The following is a 20581-nucleotide window of genomic DNA, read 5'->3' as shown; positions in this document are numbered from 1 at the left end:
GGGCCCGTGGCCCTCAGAGTTTCTGGGTTTCGATTGGCCCAGGGTGGAGCTCGCTGTAAGGTCGGAAGGTATGCGGAGGAGGCCGACTTTAAAGGACCAGAGGGGCTTTTTTTTTTTTTTTTTTCTGCGGAGTGGAGATAAACAACATTAATTCAACATGTGCCAACAACAACAACTCTAAGTTAATATTTGTAGCCTCTGAGTTAATATTTATAAAGAGCTTAGAACAGTGCCTGGCAAACGAAGTAAAATCTACGTGAATGTTTTAAATAAATAAGTGGAAATAAGAAGGAGGACTCCTATTGCAGCCCTACTTTGCCTGCTTCCTGGGTGCGGGGTATGAACTCCCCTACAAGGGCACTACAGGGCCTAATTTATTATTTCGGCCCCCCAAGAGGAGCTAGAAGCATTGGAACTACACCAAATTCGGAATGATAGTATACCTAATAAGAACACTTACATCGCTATTGGGACATGTCCATACCCCTGCTCACAAACACACACCCCTAAGGACAGATGGGTGTCATTCATTCATTCAGCAATTATTTATTTAGCGCCTATTCTGGGCCAGTTGACGGATGCAAACTGGTGAACATAATGAAGTCCCTAAACCATGAAGCTTATTTTTTAGTGTGCTTGTGTTTGGGGCAGAGGGGAAAGGGAGGAGATTGTGAGGGAGACAGAAATACACAAATATAAACTTTTTAAAAAGTCCCTTAAATACATCTTCCTCACCAGCTTTGTTCTCAGTACCCTTCGATGAAGGGGTTAGGAAAGATGGTGGGGGTTGAGATGACCCGACTGTGCTGACCAGTGATTGGAAAATCCCTTCCAGGGAGAAAGGTGGGAGAACAGAGTTAAGGGCTGGGTTAATGGTTACCCATGGCAAACTGTTGAAAGACGGAGTTATAGAAACCTGGGGGAGGCCAGTGACAGCTCTGGGGAGTGTCAGGGAGGGACACACCTTCCAATCTGGGGTGTGAAGAGATTAGGGACTGGTTTACCAAGCCTAGAAAGGGGAGGGAGTAGAAAGAAAAGCTGGAGGAGGTGGGGGGAGGAATGGGAGAGATATTGAGATAGGAGAAAAATAAGGGCAAGAAGATGAGACAGGAGGGAAACTTTGATGCAGAATTTCCAGTGTGCAGCCCCTGGCTTCAAATCCATGAGGTACTGCTGGGTGATTCCAGGAGAGGGCAGCCTTGACTGTCACCTAGGAAATTAAGGCAAACTATCTTGTGGGTAGCCATGCCAGCCAACCAAAGTCAATATTGATGATCAAGGCAGCTGCAGCTATAGAGCTGTAGGAAAGAAAAGAGAGGCAGGGGAGAGGCTGCCAAACCTGTTTGAGCCTAGAGCTGGCTCCATTTACCTGAGGCTTCTCCCAGAGGGAAGATCTTTAGGGGACAGATGCTCTGATGCTTACTGACCAGGAACAGGAGAGGACCCTTGGAAATAGAGCTACTTTGATTCCCTCCCCTCAGTAAGAAGGGGTCCTGTGTGCAGATTTTGAGAGTCACCATGGAGGGGATTCTCTCTCTCTCTCTCTCTCTCTCTCATGGAATCATTCATTCTACGTCCTTATAGAATGTTGCAATTCAAGGGAACAACACCAAATATACTCCTTTGTTCTGGGGAGGAGAGAGGTAGGCCTTCCCCCAGGGAGGAGAAAACCCACAGAAGAGGAAGCACAGGAGGAAACCACTAACTGCTGGTTTCCAGCAGCACATCACATCACTCCACCCCACTCCTCCAAGTCTCTCCCTTTTTTTAAGTTTCAATCCTGATTTTTCTTTTATGTCCTTGTACTCCACCATGTTTCTCTGGAACTGTAGGTCTTTTGTTGGACAGGGGGTGGTGAGGAAGAAAGAGAAAGGATGGTTGGACAGGAGACCAATTCAGGATGTGGAGGTTGGAATATGTCTCCCCCTCCCTTTTTTTTGTATCCCTTAGATCCTCCTTGGGAAGGAATATGTCCTATTTGAGTAACATATTCTGGGCTATTTTTCAGAAGGTCATAAAGAGTTTGATAGAACTTCCAAAGTCAAGATTCCTGCGGAGAGAGAGAGCTACTCTTCCTGTTCTCTCTACTTTCTTTATATGTCCCCCAGCCTCACTCTATTCTGTCTGATCTTTGCTTAATCCCCCCAATAGGACCAGCTACCCCATACCCCACACTGCAGGATTAGTGCAGCTCTATCCTAGCGCCACAATAACCTTACTCCTCCATCCCATCTCCAAGGCAACCTGTAAGAAAAGGGCAAGGGGCACTGGAAGCGGCTCCTGATGGGGAGCAGAAGTGGAGGCATTAAAGCTGACCAGACTACCTACGGCGGACCTCCCCAGCAATGAAGGCCCTTGACTGAGCTTCTTATTTTTTATTTTTTTAAAAAAAAGATGACCAGTAAGGGGATCTTAACCCTTGACTTGGTGTTGTCAGCACCACGCTCAGCCAGTGAGCGAACCGGCCATCCCTATATGGGATCTGAACCCGGGGCCTTGGTGTTATCAGCACCGCACTCTCCCGAGTGAGCCACGGGCCGGCCCCTTGACTGAGCTTCTTATTTCCTTAGCACACAACCTTGTCCTCTCCTTTCCCATCCCCTGCACTACCTTTTCCCACTCCCTACCCCCAGTACTAGTTTTCACTTCCAAGTTCTTCCCCTGGACTACAGTCCCACCAACGCAGAATTTGGACTGGAGTCCAGAAGGAACACAGAAGAAGAAATAAATGACCACCTTTCCATTTTAAGATCCTCCCTTCGCTTGATCTTCATGGGTGTGCCCAAGCTGCTAGTGTCAAGTTTCTTGTGTGAGGGTGGAATGGGGTTGTCCTCTGATTAATGAACCGGAAAACTAAGGCAGAAAAAAAGTCCCGTGTTCAGAAGAGTTCGGAGAAACAAGGAGGTTTGAGGGCTCTTCCTCCTTAACATCCCCCATCCCGATCCTGTGGGAGACATAAGGACCTCCCCTCCAGACCCACTCCCTAGATCGTCGAGTCCCGCCCCCCTTTTGTCCCCTCCCCAGGTTCAGGGTGGGGCCGGTTGGTGAGTCAGCGGCTCTGCGATCCAGCCCAGGAGGGGACTAAACTGGAGGAGCTGGGTGTGGAGTGCGCTGGGCTAGTGGGGAGGCCGTGTCTGGAGTGAGTCTGACTGGGCTTGTGTTGCGCTGAAGGGACAGCCCTAGGTCTGAGGGAGAGAATCCCTGACTGTGAGACCCGCCTTCCCTGGCCCCAGCCCCTCCCAGTTCCCCCAGTGACGGCCGCTTCCTGGTCCCTGAGACAACCATGGCTGAAGAACAACCACAGGTCGAATTGTTTGTGAAGGTAAGAACACCTTCTCTCTCTTTGGCCACCTGAATTCCTGGAAGCCAACTCTCATTTTTCCCCAGCTTCGGCCTTAACTCCCCAATCCCCTCCCTCCTTGACCCCCACCTCCAAGCCCACGTGCAATCTTTTGGGGACAGGGGAGTTTTGGGAGGGGAAGACAACGAACTTTTAAGCTGGTTATGAGAGTTCTATGATCAACCCTGAAAAGTTTGTAAAATAATACACATTTCCAGCAGTTTAAAGGAAGGGAAGGGAGAGAAAAAGGAGAGTTCCCAGGAATGAGACTAGGGCGGGGGATGAGCTGGTGGAAGGTCTGGGTGAGAAAGGGGCAATGGGAGCCCAGCAGATTTGGGGAGGGACAGAGGGAAACAGCAGAGAGGACATGTGGCCCTAGGGGAAGATTGGAGGGTGAGGGGTGTAGTGGAGGAGAAGGGGGTGTGTGGGGGGGTGATTTCAAGGAAGAGGGTGTGTTGAGAGAGGCCTGGGAGTGGGAGAAAGTAAAGTGGGAAGAATTGGTGGGTGGAAGGAGAGAGAAGAGTGGGAGCAGAGTTCAAGATGCAGGGCTGGAGAGGTGATGGGGTGTGATAAGGAATATCCTCAGGACTGGGGGAAGCAAGAGAAAGGGAGGCGTCAAGGAGATGAGAGTTTAGCAGTAGCTACAATGAGAATTGATGGAAGAGACATCAGAAGGAAGAGGAGAGCTGGGTTAGGGCATTTAGGATTTGGGGTTGTAGTGGCAAGAGAAAAGACTTGCCCCAACTCTCCTCTCTCTGTGGGTGTGGCTGTGGAGAGGTGGCCCATGGCATTTGGGTATCAAAACCACAGGCAGCAGCATTCACTGTGTGTGCCCCGTTCCCTCTCCGATTCCTCCCCACGACCCCGCATTCTTTCCCAGTCTTGGGACCTCTTCTCTGTGTCCTCCCTCCCTTCTTTGGTGTCCTCTTCTCCCTGCTCAGTCTGTGTTTTCCTGTTTGCACATTCTCTCCACCTTCTACTTTCCTGCCTCCTTTCTCTCCACTTTCCCCTTCTGTTCATCCTGTTTTTCTTTGTTCCTGCCTGTTTCTTTTTTCTCTTTTTTTTTTTTTGTCGTTTTCGTGACCGGCACTCAGCCAGTGAGCACACCAGCCATTCCTATATAGGATCCGAACCCGCGGTGGGAGCGTCACTGCCCTCCCAGGGCCACATTCTCCCGAGTGCGCCACGGGCTCGGCCCTGTTCCTGCCTGTTTCTCCCTTTCCTTTCTGCTCGGGTTTCTCGGACAGCCATTCCCTCTCCCTAGGCCCAGTGAGGTCAACGCAAGCCCGGGTCCACTCCCTTAGGTGTGGTCCCCACCTCACCCTCACGTTCGCCTCCGGGGCTATTTTTACTCTGGGGTGAGGCTGTGCCGCAGATTCTGGCCCTGTGTCCTGTGTGAGGAAGATTATCTGGAGTCAGAGGACTTGTACTGGGAGACCCCGGCAGTGAGGGGGTTGGGGTGGCCTTAGCGGCTGAGCCGTAGCTTCACAAGTCCCTGCCCCCACTTCCTTGTCAGGAAGGAAGCTGCTGAGGCCGGAGACACAGAGAGATGAATCACCCTCAGCTTAAGGGGAGGTGTCCTTTGGGGGAATTAGATCACCACTTGCCAGTTAAGAGGGCAGCCCCTCTCTGCAAGTCCTCTACATCTCTAGAATGAGGCTCAGGACCCCTTGACTGCCCAGCCAGCTTCCAGAAACAGCTTGGGTGGTGGAGGTGTAGTGAACCAGAACTCTTGGCTTTCAAACCCTGCCCTACCTCTCCTGTCTTCAGGCTCTACTCTGTTCAGGAATCCAGGCCTCTAGCCTACAATTCTGGCCTCACCAAAGTCACACACCTTTCCCTCTCTAGGTTTCAGATCCCCCAAGTTCTCCAACACCCCTTCCCTCTGCCTACCTCCCACTTGCCCTCAGTCTCTGGGGAACCAGAAGCCTGCCTTTGCAGAAAAGTTTTCCATTGATCTGCCTTAGGTTTGATCCAGGCCCAAGGGTGAAGAACCCAGTTCCTGGGAGAGCTTTTAATGGGGAAATAGTGTATGTTTCATGACTAGGCAGAGAACAGGTGGTCTGGGAGTAGGAGATGAAGAGAATGGCCTGGGGATGGGCAGGGTGCACCAGGCCTAACCTTGTGGGGGGTTGCTTTTCAGGCTGGCAGTGATGGAGCCAAGATTGGGAACTGCCCCTTCTCCCAGAGACTGTTCATGGTGCTCTGGCTCAAGGGAGTCACCTTCAACGTCACCACCGTTGATACCAAGAGGTGGGCCCACTTCTATTCCTCTAAACTCCCTTTGCATACACATGCATGCATACACACACTCGCTTACCCCAGTCCTTTCGTCTTGAACCTTTTTCACCTCCTCCTGGAGCCCCTTTCTCTTCCTACATCCCTCCATCCCCCCTTTCTGGTTTTCTCTGATCCCCTTCTCCTGTCCTGATGTCCGGCCCCTTCTCCAGGCGGACGGAGACAGTGCAAAAGCTGTGCCCAGGAGGGCAGCTCCCATTCCTGTTGTATGGCTCCGAAGTGCACACAGACACCAACAAGATTGAGGAATTTCTGGAGGAAGTGCTGTGCCCTCCCAGGTACAGGGGCATTTGGAAATGGAGAGGAGGATCTGGGAGATGCTGAAAAAAAGAGAGGTTGAAGGGCCGGCCCGTGGCTCACTCGGGAGAGTGTGGTGCTGATAACACCAAGGCCACGGGTTCGGATCCCATATACGGATGGCCGGTTCGCTCACTGGCTGAGCGTGGTGCTCACAACACCAAGTCAAGGGTTAAGATCCCCTTACCGGTCATCTTTTAAAAAAAAAAAAAAAAAAAGAGAGGTTGAAGAAATAGAAAACACAGAGATGGTGGTAGGGCTGGGGCAGGGGAGCTAGCCAAGGCTTCTCCCAGGAAGATATCTTACCTCATTTTTCCCATTGGCTTTTAGGTACCCCAAGCTGGCAGCTCTGAACCCTGAGTCCAACACGGCTGGGCTCGATGTATTTGCCAAATTTTCTGCCTACATCAAGAATTCAAACCCAGCACTCAATGACAGTAAGTCTTGTGGGTCTGAGGAGTGGGTCCTGGGTGGAATGGAGAAGACCCGGGAGTTGGGAGGCATTAGGGACACCTGAAAGTTCAGACATCAGGGAGATGAAGCAGAAGTTGGCAAACCTCTCCGAGCCCCCCCATTTTTGATTTACCTCTATATTTCCCTGAATTCCCATTGGCTGAGACTTTTATTTTTTTGGCGGCTGGTCAATATGGGGATCTGAACTCTTGATCTTGATGTTATAACACTGCGTTCTAACCAGCTGAGCTAACTGGCCAGCCTTGGCCAAGACTTTTAGGCCTCTCTCATCTGTTCCCTACCTTCTTTTGCCCCACTGGGGACATTAATTGGCTGCCTGTTTTCTGGCAGAATAGAGTTCTATTGAACAATGACTCTAGATCCAGGCTACCTGAGTGCAATTTCAAGTAGCTGTGTGACTTTGAGCCATTCGTTTAACTTTGCTGTTAAATCCATTTCCAGGTCTACAAAATGAGGATAACAATACCTATTTCCCGGGTCGATGTGAGAATTAGATGAGTTATTGTATGTAAAGGGCTTAGAATAACACATAGAAAACTAATTACATTAGTGTGAGCTATTATTATTTTCGTCTGGTCTCACCATTAATATCCACCCCACCTGGGCTTTCTTGGATGACTGTGTTGGTCTTCTCCTGAAGTTCTTACCAATTCCCTCTCTTTCACAGATCTGGAGAAGGGGCTCCTGAAAGCACTGAAGATTTTAGACAATTACTTGACATCTCCTCTCCCAGAAGAAGTGGATGAGACTAGTGCTGAAGATGAGGGCATCTCTCAGAGGAAGTTTCTGGATGGCAATGAGCTCACTCTGGCTGACTGCAACCTGTTGCCAAAACTCCACATAGTACAGGTAGGTAGGTGGTTATTGTAGGAGAAGAGGATGGCCACTGGGATGGCTCCTTAAGGAGCTCCCATATGGGCCTCACATGACAACACCAAAGGTGACTTTTTTTTTTTTTTTTTTAAAGATGACCGTTAAGGGGATCTTAACCTTTGACTTGGTGTTGTCAGCACCCCGCTCAGCCAGTAAGTGAACCAGCCATCCCTATATGGGATCCGAACCCGTGGCCTTGGTGTTATCAGCACCGCACTCTCCCGAGTGAGCCACAGGCCGGCCCCAAAGGTGACTTTTCTTAGGGTGGTATCCATTGACTGCTACCAATGGCAGACCCCACCCCAGTCCTTTTCCACAGTCATTGCTAGCAAGACTCCTGCTTGAGAGAATTACATTTCATGATGCAAGGCATGGGTGCAAACAGACTGGCTAAGAGTAACACATCCCAATGTTACTTTCAAGAATGCTCTTGTCTCTATATCACCGCCAAACCCCCAGATGAGACAGAGCAGGCTTTTCCTAAAGTGAAAGCTTTTACTCTCTTTATAGCTTCAGTTTCCACTTCCTCTTTTTAAAGATGAAAACTGCTGGTTCCCATGTTTTTGTCACAGCTTCAAAGCTATGATTTAGTGTGTGCAACATGGGCCCAATGTCAGTCTACCACCACACTGTGTACTGAACATCCGTACTAGGCATTCAAAGACACAAAGATGTATGGTGATTAGTCCTTGACCTCAAAGTGTTGAAATCTAACTGAGAAGACAAAATATGAAGGTTAAATAATGATACATGACTAATTGACAGATGAAAAATACAGACAAAAGTCACTGGAAATTCCGGAGGAGAATTTTATGGTATGTGAATTATAACTCAATTTTTTTAAAACTCAAGAGGAGAAAAGTAGCACTATGGATTGGAGTGGTCTGGAAAGGGGCTGGTTATTAATGTCCAGGATCTCAGTAAGTGAAGAGGAGGAGTGAAGACACTATAAGACAGTGAGGAATTGAGAAAGCTGATTGGAGAAGATTCGTGTGGGAGATAAGAATCAGTAGGAAGAGAAGCCAGATGGTGAACGTTCTTCAATTCCTGGACGAGAAGGCTGGATTTTATTATGTAGCCTTGGGAGAAGGGAAAGACCAACAGCATGGCAGTCATCATGACTTCTCAGGGGCTTACAAGTTGGTCTCTCTCCTCTCCCCACCCCCAGGTGGTGTGTAAGAAGTACCGAGGATTTACCATCCCAGAGGCCTTTCGGGGAGTGCATCGGTACTTGAGCAATGCCTATGCTCGGGAAGAATTTGCCTCCACCTGTCCAGATGATGAGGAGATAGAACTGGCCTATGAGCAAGTGGCCAAGGCCCTCAAATAAGCCTCTCCTGGGGATCCCTCACCTCCCTCCATCTTCTCCACAAAGGCCCTTGGTGGTTTCCACATTGCTACCTAAAGGACATTCCAAAATGGCCAGTTGGCAGGGAATCCTGGAGCACTTGTGCAGAGGGGGTATGAGGGAAAAGGATAGGGGACCTGGGTGAGATTTTTATTGTGGGGTGGGGTGGGTAGGACAATGTATTTCAGTAATAAAATACAGAATGAAAATCAAGTGTTGTATTTATACAAAGAGGTCTTGAAGTGTGGGTGATACGGAATGAGGGGTGGGCCAGTGATCTGGAGCTCAGGGCAGAAGACAGGAATTAAGAAGGGGGTGGGTGTATTTGTGGTGAGGCTGCCATCTTCAGTGCCGGCCCACCATACGTAGCTCTGTCCTGTGGTCCATGCCGTATTTGCATCCCCGCCAGCAGGGCAGGCCAGATCTGGGTGGGCCTGGGCAGTGCTCGCGGGGCGGTGCCGAGTTCGGAAAAGGGGGGCGCCGTCCGGGTGGAATGGGCGCGGCAAAGCAGGAGGGAATGGGCGAGGCTTCTAGAAGCCCCGCCCCGTCCCGCTTAGACAATGCCCCGGAGCCGCCAGACCCGTCGCGCCCCCGCCCCATCTTAGTACATGAGTTCGCCTACCCAGGGACCCCCAGAAGCCAGAGCTCCCAGTCCCCGAAGCTTGAAGATTAAGACTCCTTTTTCCACCAACTCTGTCCTCGGGGGGTGGGGCCCCGGCCGAGATCACAGAGCAGCAGGAGTGGGGGTGGCCGCTGGAGGTGAGTCGGGTGGGGGGTGTCCCCCGGACTATACGGGGGCCGGAGTTTGAGGGTGCCAGGCCCGTGCCTGCACCAGACGGAGAGTGAGGGGGACCGGCATTTGGGTGTGGAGTTGGGCGGGGTGGACTTTGGGGGAAGATGGACAGGGGAACGGGGTCCTGGAGCCGGGAGTGGCGCCCGCGCCCCAGAACCACGCCCCGCTTCCGCCCCTCGGATTTCGTTTTCGACCTCTCCCAGTCCTTCGGGACTCGGTCTGGTTTATACTGGGTCGCGCTAGGGGCAGCGTGACCGGCCGGGGTGGAGAGAAGATGCTTAACTCCTTAGGCTCTAATTCCAACCACCCCTCCCCCGCCTCCCCCGTCTCTCTCTTCCTTCCTCGTTCGGGCATCCAGGATTTCCATCCCCCAGCCCTGACTCTCTCCCCAGCTTTCTCCTCCTGTTCCATAACCCCTGTGGGTCCCTGGCCTGACTTCGGGTCTGTCGGGCAGCGAGCAGCTGAGGGTTAAGGGGTCGGGGCTGCTGCATTTTTGGGGAGTGAGCGCATCCTAGCGGCTGCCAAGAGGGGCGCCCGGCAGGGACCTCAAGCCCCCGAGCAGGGGCAACAGGTGTTTTGGAGATTAGGGATCCCAGTCCTGTCCCTCAGACTCCTCTTAAAGAAGCAGACCCACTAGGGTGCGGGGAGGAGTGGGGTTGACAGGACAGGAAGGTCTGGAGGGGGTGGGGTGGAGTGGGAGGGGCGCCCAGTGATGGCAGGAGGAAGACCCGGGCGCTCTTAACCACCCCCACGTCCTTCTCTGCATGTCTTTCTCTGCCTACCCCTTTTCTGTTTCTTCTCCCAGACAGGTGAAATAAAAAGAGAGAAAACTAAGAAATCAGCGCGGCCGGAGGGGGCGTTTGTGTGGATGGGATGGGGACGCCGGGGGAGGGGCTGGGTCGCTGCTCCCATGCCCTGATCCGGGGGGTCCCAGAAAGCCTGGCGTCCGGGGAGGGTGCTGGGGCTGGCCTTCCGGCTCTGGATCTGGCCAAAGCTCAAAGGGAGCACGGGGTGTTGGGGGGTAAACTGAGGCAGCGACTGGGACTGCAGCTGCTGGAACTGCCTCCTGAGGAGTCGCTGCCGCTAGGACCGCTGCTCGGGGACACGGCCGTGATCCAAGGGGACACGGCCCTAATCACACGGCCCTGGAGCCCCGCCCGCAGGCCGGAGGTGAGCGCCAGGGCGCGGGTGTGGTAGGGCAAAGGGCGGGAGAAGCTGGATATCCGGGCTTTGGGGAAGAATTGGGGATGGGGATCTCAGCCCGGGACCGTCTTCTGCCATAAGGTCGATGGAGTCCGCAAAGCCCTCCAGGACCTGGGGCTCCGAATTGTGGAGATGGGTGACGAGAACGCAACGCTGGATGGCACCGACGTTCTCTTCACTGGTGAGGCTGGGGGGCCGGCACCCCTGGATCTTGGCAAGGGAAGGAGAGACTGGACTGTCTCGGCCTTGTTTCCAATTCGCTCCACCCTCAAACCTCCGCGACCTCCCCGGGCTCAGGCCGGGAGTTTTTCGTAGGCCTCTCCAAGTGGACCAATCACCGAGGAGCTGAGATCGTGGCGGACACGTTCCGGGTGAGGAACGTGACCAGCCTTAGGAGGGAGCGGGGCGCAGGTGGGAGTCAGAGGGGCCTGGGGGCCCGCCGAGCAGAGAGAGCCTGAGAACAGCCTATGTTTGAGGGTATCCTCTCACCCCAACGCCCCCCTGAGTGCCTCGCCTTGCTCTCCCCAGGACTTCGCAGTCTCCACTGTGCCGGTTTCGGGCTCCTCCCACCTGCGCGGCCTCTGCGGCATGGGGGGACCCCGCACTGTGGTGGCAGGCAGTAGTGATGCTGCCCAAAAGGCTGTCAGGGTGAGAAGGGGCGGGGCCCACGAAAGTGGGCGTGGCTCAGGCCGCGGAGGCGGGGAGCTGGGAGGCTTAGGACATTAGCCCCAACCCCTGCCCTCACCGGGCTGTCCATCTAGTATGAAAGAACACGCGAGTAAACAAAAAGTTACAACAGTTGAACAGGGAGCTGGGAGACCGCGGACCAGGGGCGATTAACTTGCTCTTCAAGGATGAATGAGACAGACAAGTGGGAACTGAAGAGGGGGAGAAAAGGGTTTCAGGTGAAAAGAACTGCATGTAAGTCAGGTGGAAATTAACAAAGATAACTAAAGTGCTCAGGACGGTGTCTGACACATTGCTTGCTATGATTATCATTCCACACGTGTAACTCTGTTCCAGGCCCTTAGTGGTGGCAGGGCAGGCCGACTCAATTGTGGACAGGCTCTGAGATTTGAACGCTTCCTGCTTCCTCTCCCCCAGGCAATGGCAGTGCTGACAGATCACCCATACGCCTCCCTGACCCTCCCAGATGATGCAGCCGCTGACTGTCTCTTTCTTCGTCCCGGGTTGCCCGGTGCGCCGCCTTTCCTTCTGCACCGTGGAGGTGGGGACCTGCCCAACAGCCAGGAGGTGAGGGAAGGCAGGAGCTCCACCACTACCAGAAGCCAGAGAAAGGAATCTCAGGCTTTCCTAGTGGGAGAAAGGATGGGCGGAGGGCGGGGGGTGGGGGGGAGTTATCTTCTCTAGAAACCTAAGTGGGGCCACTTGGAGCTCGCTGGAAGGGGGCCTTGGCTCTGGCCTCAAGGTCTTACTCCCCTCTCCCTACTCCATGTCCTCCCTGCAGGCACTGCAGAAGCTCTCTGACATCACCCTGGTACCTGTGTCCTGCTCTGAACTGGAGAAGGCTGGTGCTGGGCTCAGCTCCCTCTGCCTGGTGCTCAGCACACGCCCCCACAGCTAAGGGCCTGGCCTTGGGATCCTCGCTGGCCAGGGGCAGGGCAGCATAGATAGTAGAAGGGGAAGGAGGATTAGATAGAAGACGGTGAGTAGGTAGTAGTGGGGAGAGGGCCCCAAGAAGGGGGAGGGCATAATGTGGGAAAAAGGATGGGGCCACTGGGCTAGTACTGTCTCAGAACCAATAAAATAGAATTGACCTTTTAGACTGGGCTGTGCTGGCACCTTACTGGGGCAGAGGAATGGGTGGGGCTGAAACCTGAGGTTGGGATCAGTGTTAGGAAAGAGGCCTCTTTCATTCATAAAACCTTCAATAGGCACTTACTGAATCATCGACCAACCCTGTTACAGGTGCTTGGGTACAAGATGGAAAAGACAGAATTTCTATTGTGGGAAGCATGTCCAGGGCAGAGAAGAGAGTATCTGGGTGGATCACTAACTGAATTTACCTAAATGACAGATGATTCAGAGACTAGCAGTTTACTAGTCCACCCCTATTTGATAGAGAAGAAGAAGTGATGCTTCCAGGATTATTCATTTTCATTCACTCATTTACTGAGGCTTAGCAGTGATTTTAAAAGGATCAGTCTCCTCATGGCAGGGAACTCACAGTATATGAAAGTTTATTACAAATTGAAATACAGGTTATAATGGAACAATTCACAGAAGGCTTGTTTCTATGAGAGAAATAAGGGGGCTCCCTAGGGCATCAAAGTGTATGCAAGGGTGGGCAAGGAGAGTTAGGAACAACTTCCCAGAAATGACTTTACTTGAACTGAGTCCAGATGATAAATAAGAATTAGCCAGGCAGGTAGTAGGGAGGAAGGAAAAGGGTAATTGAGGAAGAAGGAATTGCATTGGGCAAAGGCATTGGTGCTAGTGAGAATTCTCAAAGGCATGTTGTGTCCATGCAGAGTGACAGAAACAGGCCTGGTCAGGGGACAAAGTGCTGTAGCTCCTAGTACCCAAAGCTAAGGCCCTTGGGCCCAGAGCTAAAGGCTAAGGAGAGAAATACTGCAGTTCTGAAATAAGAGCTGTCAGGAGCAAGTTAGACTGGGGATCTCTCTGGCTTCAGGAAAGAGGGCAAAGGTAAGAGGATGAGGTGGAGCTACAGGTAATCTAGGAAGGAAATGAGGAGAGTTCATTCAGCTGGTAGCGCTGGGCTTGGAGAAGGGTGTGGATTTGACAGCAACAGTGACGTTAAGATAGAAAGAATGTGATGGCTCATTGTGTGGGAGTGAGAGAGGAAGGAGGTTTGCATGACTCCCAGTTTCTGGCTTGGGCAACAGGGTTGATTGAGAGAGCATGCAGAGGAGGATTAAGTAAATGGTTTGAGAGATGATAATGAGTTGGGTTTCACATGCAGGGCACAATATGCCTGGGGCCAGACAGGTGGGATTTCTGAGGGACAGCTTGGAAATACCAGATCTAAGATCTGAGCTGGAGAGGGTTCTGGGTGTCATTTGCAGAGGTGGGAGCTGAGGACTGGCTGTGGATGAGAGCTTCCCAGGATAGGGGGTAAGGGGAGAAAGAAAGGGACAAACATAGAATGGTGGGGGATATTGTGGGGACAGGGAACAAGGAAGAGGAATACAGAAGGAAGAAAACACCAGCAGCAAAGAAAAACATAGCTTAAAGAAGGGAGTACTCAAAGGCCAAGCCAGATGAATGTTAAAAAATGTCTACAGGGTGTGGCCATTAGGACATCACTGACAAGCTTATGGAGAGCAGATGAAAAATTTCAGCAGATGAACAGTGAGGATAGAGTGAAGGAGAAGAAAATGAAACAGGCAGGTGTATACCCTTGGTTTGAAAAGCTTGACTGTGGGAGGGAAGGGAAGAGAGGAATATCTGGGAGCTATCTGGGAGTTATTGATGTCTTAAGATGGGGAGACAGGGCTTAATCAGGTTTAGAGAGGACACTAGCGATGAAGGAGACATGGAAGTTATAAGAGAGATGGGAGTAAGTGAAGGAGCAAGATCAGTGGCAGAAATTGCTTGGAACCCAGGTCTTCTGACTCCTAACCTAGTGCTCATTTCTATCCCATGGTGCCTTCCACTTACAGGTGAGGGGTCAAGAAGGGGAGAGGAATTATTAGAGAGCTGGGAGCCCCCCGCTTGGGAGGTTTGGAGTAAGGGCTTCCCTTCAAACTACGACCGCATAGATGGTGGAGGCATCAGCAGGGACCACTGTGGACAGCCGGCAGGGCCTTCTGAGGGCCATATGGTCTAGATCCGCATAGAGCAGGTTCTGAAGGAGGGGTAGGGGGAGGAAGGAAGGATGGTCTCAGCAGTCTGATTCCCTTGGCATTTAGGCTTCTTTCTTGGTCCACTCTCCTCAGGGATTCAGGCCAGCCCCCTTCCCATCCCCATGCCCTTACCGGCTCCTGGTCCAGGTTCCCCGGAATCTTGTGCTCCTCCTCTACTGACCTCTGGGGCTCGGCTTTCACAAGTGGAGCTATGTGGGGGGGACAGAGCTGAAGGATGGAGAGAAGGTGACCAACTTGTCTGCTCCCAGCAAGGCTCAGACTTGGGAACCGAGGGGTAGGGAATGTGCGGGTAGGAGAAGGAAAATGGGGTGGAGTGAGTCTCACCAAATCTGGGGAGTGGTCGAAGCGGGGGCGGGGGCGAGCGCCTGTAGAGGTTGTAAAAGAGCCTTTGAGAGTCAACAGTCCTGTCTCGCTGGTTCTCCTCATCCGCGCCAAAGACATCCCAACAACTTCAGGCTCAGACCCGCCAAACAACTTAGGCTCCTCCCCCCACAGACAGTCCTGCCCATGGTCTGATCCTGCTGCACTTCTAGCTTCGCTCTTCTAGCCAGGGCTTCTCCACTCACCAGCCTGTGGCCTCGTTCCCAAATTCTGACTCTTCCATCCTTCTCCAAACCACGCTTGGGCTCCAGATCTAGCTCTTTCGTTAGCGAAGTTCCTGGTCCTGCTCCTGCCCCTCTCGCCTCCGGTCACGCCCTGTTAAACCAGGCTCCACCCCTCGTGCTCACCTGCGCAGCCACCAGACCACGCCCAACGCTCCGAGTCCTAGCACCAGCACAACGCCTAGCAGCGGGATCAGGAGCTGGGGATACACCGACCCTGTGGGAACGGCGTGGCGGGGAGGGATGCCGAGGTCAAGGGTACGACGACAGAGAGCTAGCTCTTCCGCTCAGGAAGCCCCAGCCAAGTCCCCCCTTCCTCCCCTATTTGTGTATCTGAGTTAAAGTCCCCCCGTGCGCTCAGTCCTCGACCTACCGTGGGTAGGCCCCGGGGTCCTGCAATCGGCCTTGTCCCCCAGCACGTGAAGCACTGTACGGCTCTCGTCCTCGTGGCGGCCCCTGCAGAAAAAGGTGCCCGAGTCCCCCGCACTCAAGAGCAGCTCCAGCCGCTTGATACCAGGGTCCAGGGAGCGTAGGCGGCCTGCGAAGGGCTGGAGGGGAGGTACGGTGGGGGTCCCGCTCGGCGAGGCCCACAGGATCGGGCGGCGTCCTTTGGACAGGCCCTTGCAGGCCGGGAAGCTAGGCGCCCAGGCCCAGCGGATGGGGTGCGAGACCCCTACGCAGGAGAGATTCACCCGGTCCCCAGGGCGGCCTTCCAGAGAAGCTAGGGAAAGGCGCGGGCGGTGGTTAGGGCAAGAGCACAGGGCAAGACGAACCCCCACTCCCGTGTTCTTTCTTTCCTCTATTCTGCCCAGCCATTCTGGATCTTCCCACACACTCCACCCCCCAGGCGCCCCCATCCCCTGCCTCAGTCTTTCCTCGCCCATCCACAACTTTCTCATGGATCGCTTACCCCCCGGGTCCCCCTGGGCCCTGGAGAGCAGCAGAGGCAGCAGCTGCAGAACCAGGGCCATGGCTGGGATGTGGTGGGGAGAGGTGGCGAGTGAATCAGCAGGAGAGACCGGAGGGAAGCTGGGGGCGGGGGACGGTCGGGTTGGGGGCTCGGATAAGAGCGGGGGCGGGGCTACCAGCTGTCCAGATCCCTTCGGGAATCCTCCCAGGCAAACTCACTGCCCTCAAACAGTGCTCACTTAAAAACGTTCACTTAAAAGTTGTGCCCGGGCTGTTCACACAAGCTCTTTCGCCAGCGTAGAAATGGCTGGGAGCACCACGAATTCTGGAGTTCGGCTGTTTAAGTTCTGACTTCGCCAGCTACTGGCTGCGTGATGTGGACAAGTCGCTTAACCTCTCTGGGCCTGTTTGCTCACCTGTAAAATGGGGATAAAAGCACCTATCTCATAACGTATTGTAAAAATAAAGTAATACACGTAAAACGTGAATAAAGTAATATACATAAAACTAAAAGTAATACACCTAAAAGGCCTAAAACAATGTCTGACACATAGGAGTACTATGTGTTTGCCATTATTACTATTTTTCCCCCTTAAGGCTGGTAAAGTGAAGCAGTGGGATTAGAGAAAGAACAAAGAAATCTGTAACTGGTTGTGATCAATTAGTTGTAAACACGACTGCACTCCGACCAACCTATTACTATTTCTATTCTTTTTTTTTTCCCCCACTATTTCTGTTCTTATTTTAGCTTCTACCCCACTTCTTGGTGCCCACGCTGTGCCTCCCCGCTCATGGTGCCCTGCCCAAGTTTCTGCTGATTTTGACTGAGGAGGTGCTTTGGAACAAATGCACACACCCAAGACTTAGGACTCCAGTGGCTCTCATTGGACTGGAGTAACCAAGGCCATGCCACACCCACGTGGGGCCAGGGTGAGGTCCCGGGAACCTTCAGCGGGCCTGAGGCAGCTCCTCCTTAGCAGGCAGGCTTTGGCTGTCCCGACTTGCAGCCCTAGCCCCTTCCTCTGCTGCTATGACATCACAGAAGCCCTCCCAGATGTCACAAATCCTTCATCCTGTGGCTGAGAAGGGGCCGGCACACAGAGTGGGGCCTGAATTAATTTGGCTCCTTTCATCTTCAGTTTCTGCCTGCATGCCCCTACCAATGGCCATCCGGGACCAAATTTGTCAATCAACTTGGGCCACTTCCCATTGTCCATTTCCCAGGAAACCGCAGAAGCTACCACCATGGCCATTGGAAATCACAGAGGCCTTTGGTGATGCTCCTTAATAGGACTGGGCAGTCAGGACTCTCAGCTAGGGTTCAGGAAGGGAATTTTGGCCTAAAATCCAAACCAAAATGGAGTTGACCACTAGTGGTACCTACCACCCTCTGCCATCCCTCTCTCCCATCCCCACTCCCAACCCAGGCCTGCTCAGGGCTCCCCACCCCCTTGTCTTTTCCTCTGGTCAGCTGTGTTTAAATGGAGAGGGAGGTGCCACCAGAGGCAGAAAAGGGAGGGGCCTCTGGGATTATAAATTCCAAAAAGGCTGCTCAACTCTCAGAGCTGGATCCAAGAAAATCTACTCTGTCAGCTGCTGCGGCTGCTACCATTCTCAGGACCCTCACCATGAAAGGCCTTCTGTTGCTCACCCTGTCTACTCTGCTCTGCTGGGTCTCAGGTGAGCACCTGGGGGCCCCAGGGACCTGATTCACCCCACCTGGTTTACACCTTGCCTTACCCGCTGCCCTGCACTACCCACTCCTCTGGATCCCAAGCACCCTCAGCCCCAACTGGCTCAGCTCTCCTGTGCCTCCAAAACCAGGCCTCCTTGTGACAGGCTCCTTGCTCCATTTCTCAAGGACCCAGGTCTCCATTCATCACACTCCTCCCCACCTCCAAGAAAGACCCACTCTTCTCACCTGCCAGGGCTCCAGGTTTCCTGTTCCGCACTCCAAGTTGCCCTGTTCTTGGAAACTGATATCTAGTACCACAGCCTGTCCCACTCCAAGATGCAATCCTCCAGGATCCAGCTTACCCACCTTCTCCTCTCACCTCCTGCGCTCAGCAAGGTGTCCTCTGAGAGCCTAGGCATCCAGCCCCAGCTTCTTTCTATACCCCACCTTCCCCATCTACTCCATCAGGGACTTAGGTGCTCAGCCCTGGCCTTTCCTAGTTCCCCCTGCTCCTCCCCGAGTTGCAAACCCTCTCCCTTACCAGGGATGCAGGCTTTCTGGATGGTTCCAATGACCTCTTAGAGCCTCCTGGGGAACAAGAGAGTTTTCCTGAGCCTTTTAGGGTGGGGATGCCAGGGCCAGTCACCCCGGGTGAGGTGGGTTTCACTGAGGTATACTTACCAGGCTCCTCCACCTCTAGACTGACCCCTCCTTCACCACACCTTGCATGCCCAAACCTTGAATTAGCTGAAGCAGGAACTTTGGGGGTGCCACCTTCTGCACCTACCCTCTCTATTTTGGTGCTAAGATGGAATCTGATGATCCATCTCCAAGATATTTTTCCTTCCTGCCGGAGATCTCCTGGGGCAAGAGGATTCCATTCAGTTCTGGCCCCTCTTCCCATGCTCTTGACAGCCCCAGGAGGTGGAGAGTAAACTGCTGAAACTGACCACAGGTGCTTTTCTTGCCAGCCTCGAGTTCCTAGCCACTTCTGACAGTGCTGGAGTCCCCATGGCTTTTATTTTTACTATTTCTCCCTATTTCAAGTCTTCATCTTCTCCCCAGCATGTACCCATTCCTTCCCCATGGTCTCCTCACATTCCATCTACTCCCAGTCCCGTGTTTGTAGCTCTGCCCCTTGACTCATGCCCAAATGGGGTGGAGTGAAGGAAAATATTTTGGGTGTGGGACTGCTGCCCACTTTCCACTTTCTCTGCATCACTCACCTGCTCTGTCCCCACTGAAACAAACTGGTCAGAGCACCTACATGGCTGTCTCTTTTCCACACTACACCCCCCACCCCTAGCTCAGCTTATCCATAGGCGAGTCAGACACCCCATCACCTCAGCCTGACTTGTGTCTCCTCAGCTGACATTCGCTGCCACTCCTGCTACAAGGTCCCTGTGCTGGGCTGTGTGGACCGGCAGTCCTGCCTCTTGGAACCAGGACACCAGTGCCTGACAACAAATGTGTACCTCGGTAACACCCCCACTTTTAATGGGGAGAGGGGATGGGTGGGAGAGTCTATGGCTGGAACAGAGAATTACAGCAATGTTACTATTTGGTCAAAGATGATTATGTGCCAGGTACTATCTTATGTCATTACATGCGTTGTTTCTATTAATATTCATGACAACTCTATAGTGTAGATGCTATTGTTAATACTGAGGAAACAGCCTCAAAAAGACAGTAACAGGCCCGAGGCCTAACGGCCAGCAAGTGATAGAACCAGTATTTGGTGGGGTGGGAGCAGCAGGGTAAGGAAGTGCAAGAGGAAGACTGGACTGAGAAGAGACAAAGAAGGGAAGGGCTGGGGCAGAGCTGGGAAGGCAGGAAGCCTGGCTGGTGCGTGGGGTGGGGAGGTGGGCACAGGCATGCCAGATGCCCATCCTAGCTGACTCCCTTGCCCACTCCTACCCCTAGGTAAGATGTGGGTTTTCTCTAACCTGCGCTGTGGTACACCAGAAGAGCCCTGTCGGGAGGCCTTCAACCAAACCAACCACAAACTGGGCCTGACCTATAACACCACCTGCTGCAACAAGGACAGCTGCAACAGCCCAGCCCCCCGGCCGGCTCCGGCCCTGGCCCTGGTCTTCCTCACCTCCTTGGCTGGCCTTGGCCTCTGGTTGCTGCACTGAGACTCACTCCATGGCTGCCCCTCCTCCCACCTGCCTTAGCCTGAGCCTCTCTCCCTGAGTCTCCGTATCCCCTGGCTTTCCAGTATGGCCTCTCCCTAGCTCCCTTTACATTTCCCCAGTCCCTTCACATTTCTTTAATTAGACTCTGGAGTGGTCTCCCTATCCATCCCTCCCACCCCACACCCTCCACTGTGTTTTTCCCCGAGTCCCTTCCATTTCCCTCCAGACCATTCCAGATCCTCCACTGGCCCCTAGAAGGACTCCCCACTTTGCCTCCTGCACTCTACTGTGCCCTACTTAGGGAGGGATTGGGATCTGGGCCTGAAATGGGGCTTCTGTCCTGTTCCCAATGAAGGCTCCTAGGAAGGACCTGATGGCCTCACTGCATTGGGCTGATTCCCCAAACCCTGGCTCCCCTACGCACCCCATCTCCATACTCAACCTCTTTCCATTTTGAGTAATAAACATCTGTGTCTAATAAATTGTGCATTTATAGTCAGATGACCTAAATGTTGGGCCCCCTCCCAGGAATAACCCTTACCCAGGAATCCTTCAGGGAGTTTCCATGGGAGGCTGGGTTGGAACAGGTTTTTCAAGCCTCCATCCTCCCTTCCAGTGTCTGGGGGTGGCACACAGGCCCCAGTGTTTGGAGAAACAACCCTTATCCTAAATTTAGGCCACACCCCTGATGTATTGCCAAGAAGGAGGTGCAGTCTGGCTTGAGAGCTCTCCAGGACGGGTAGGAGAGGTACACAGGCATGGAGCCCATACCTTCTTTCCTCA

General features: G+C 53.1%; 4 protein-coding genes across 9 annotated transcripts; 3 read left to right on the top strand and 1 right to left on the bottom strand.

Moving 5' to 3' along the window:
- The first annotated feature begins 3055 nt into the window (after positions 1-3055).
- CLIC1 (chloride intracellular channel 1) lies at positions 3056-8783 on the top strand. The gene is made up of 6 exons (XM_063097323.1): positions 3056-3322; positions 5484-5593; positions 5791-5916; positions 6266-6372; positions 7077-7258; positions 8451-8783. The coding sequence occupies exons 1-6, from the start codon at positions 3284-3286 to the stop codon at positions 8610-8612; spliced, it is 726 nt and encodes a 241-aa protein (XP_062953393.1). The 5' UTR covers positions 3056-3283; the 3' UTR covers positions 8613-8783.
- Positions 8784-9200: 417 nt separating this feature from the next.
- On the top strand, positions 9201-12398 carry DDAH2 (DDAH family member 2, ADMA-independent). Of its 2 annotated transcripts, XM_063097729.1 has the most exons (7): positions 9201-9389; positions 10511-10593; positions 10708-10807; positions 10924-10997; positions 11155-11274; positions 11731-11880; positions 12095-12398. In XM_063097729.1, exons 1-7 carry the CDS (start codon positions 9239-9241, stop codon positions 12209-12211), a joined length of 795 nt encoding a protein of 264 aa, XP_062953799.1. In that variant the 5' UTR covers positions 9201-9238; the 3' UTR covers positions 12212-12398. The 2 variants fall into 2 exon arrangements, with proteins under 2 accessions (XP_062953799.1, XP_062953798.1); XM_063097728.1 differs by lacking the exon at positions 9201-9389 and having other exon boundaries at positions 10297-10593.
- A 1555-nt stretch (positions 12399-13953) lies between these two features.
- Positions 13954-16047, bottom strand: MPIG6B (megakaryocyte and platelet inhibitory receptor G6b). 5 transcript variants are annotated; one of them, XM_063098015.1, is made up of 6 exons: positions 15987-16047; positions 15450-15797; positions 15203-15293; positions 14799-14839; positions 14586-14681; positions 13954-14455 (listed from the first exon to the last, which is right to left on the bottom strand). In XM_063098015.1, exons 1-6 carry the CDS (start codon positions 16045-16047, stop codon positions 14382-14384), a joined length of 711 nt encoding a protein of 236 aa, XP_062954085.1. In that variant the 3' UTR covers positions 13954-14381. The 5 variants fall into 5 exon arrangements, with proteins under 5 accessions (XP_062954085.1, XP_062954084.1, XP_062954086.1 ...); XM_063098014.1 differs by having other exon boundaries at positions 14586-14662; XM_063098016.1 differs by lacking the exon at positions 15203-15293.
- Positions 16048-17564: 1517 nt separating this feature from the next.
- On the top strand, positions 17565-20265 carry LY6G6C (lymphocyte antigen 6 family member G6C). Its single transcript, XM_063098108.1, has 3 exons — positions 17565-17665; positions 19029-19139; positions 19584-20265. The coding sequence occupies exons 1-3, from the start codon at positions 17614-17616 to the stop codon at positions 19796-19798; spliced, it is 378 nt and encodes a 125-aa protein (XP_062954178.1). The 5' UTR covers positions 17565-17613; the 3' UTR covers positions 19799-20265.
- The last annotated feature ends 316 nt before the right edge of the window (positions 20266-20581 follow it).

This window comes from Cynocephalus volans, chromosome 5, assembly GCF_027409185.1.
Source record: "Cynocephalus volans isolate mCynVol1 chromosome 5, mCynVol1.pri, whole genome shotgun sequence".
Lineage (NCBI taxonomy): Eukaryota > Metazoa > Chordata > Mammalia > Dermoptera > Cynocephalidae > Cynocephalus > Cynocephalus volans.
The sequence above is the reverse complement of the archived record's forward strand: the minus strand, read 5'-3'. Positions and strand labels throughout refer to the sequence as shown.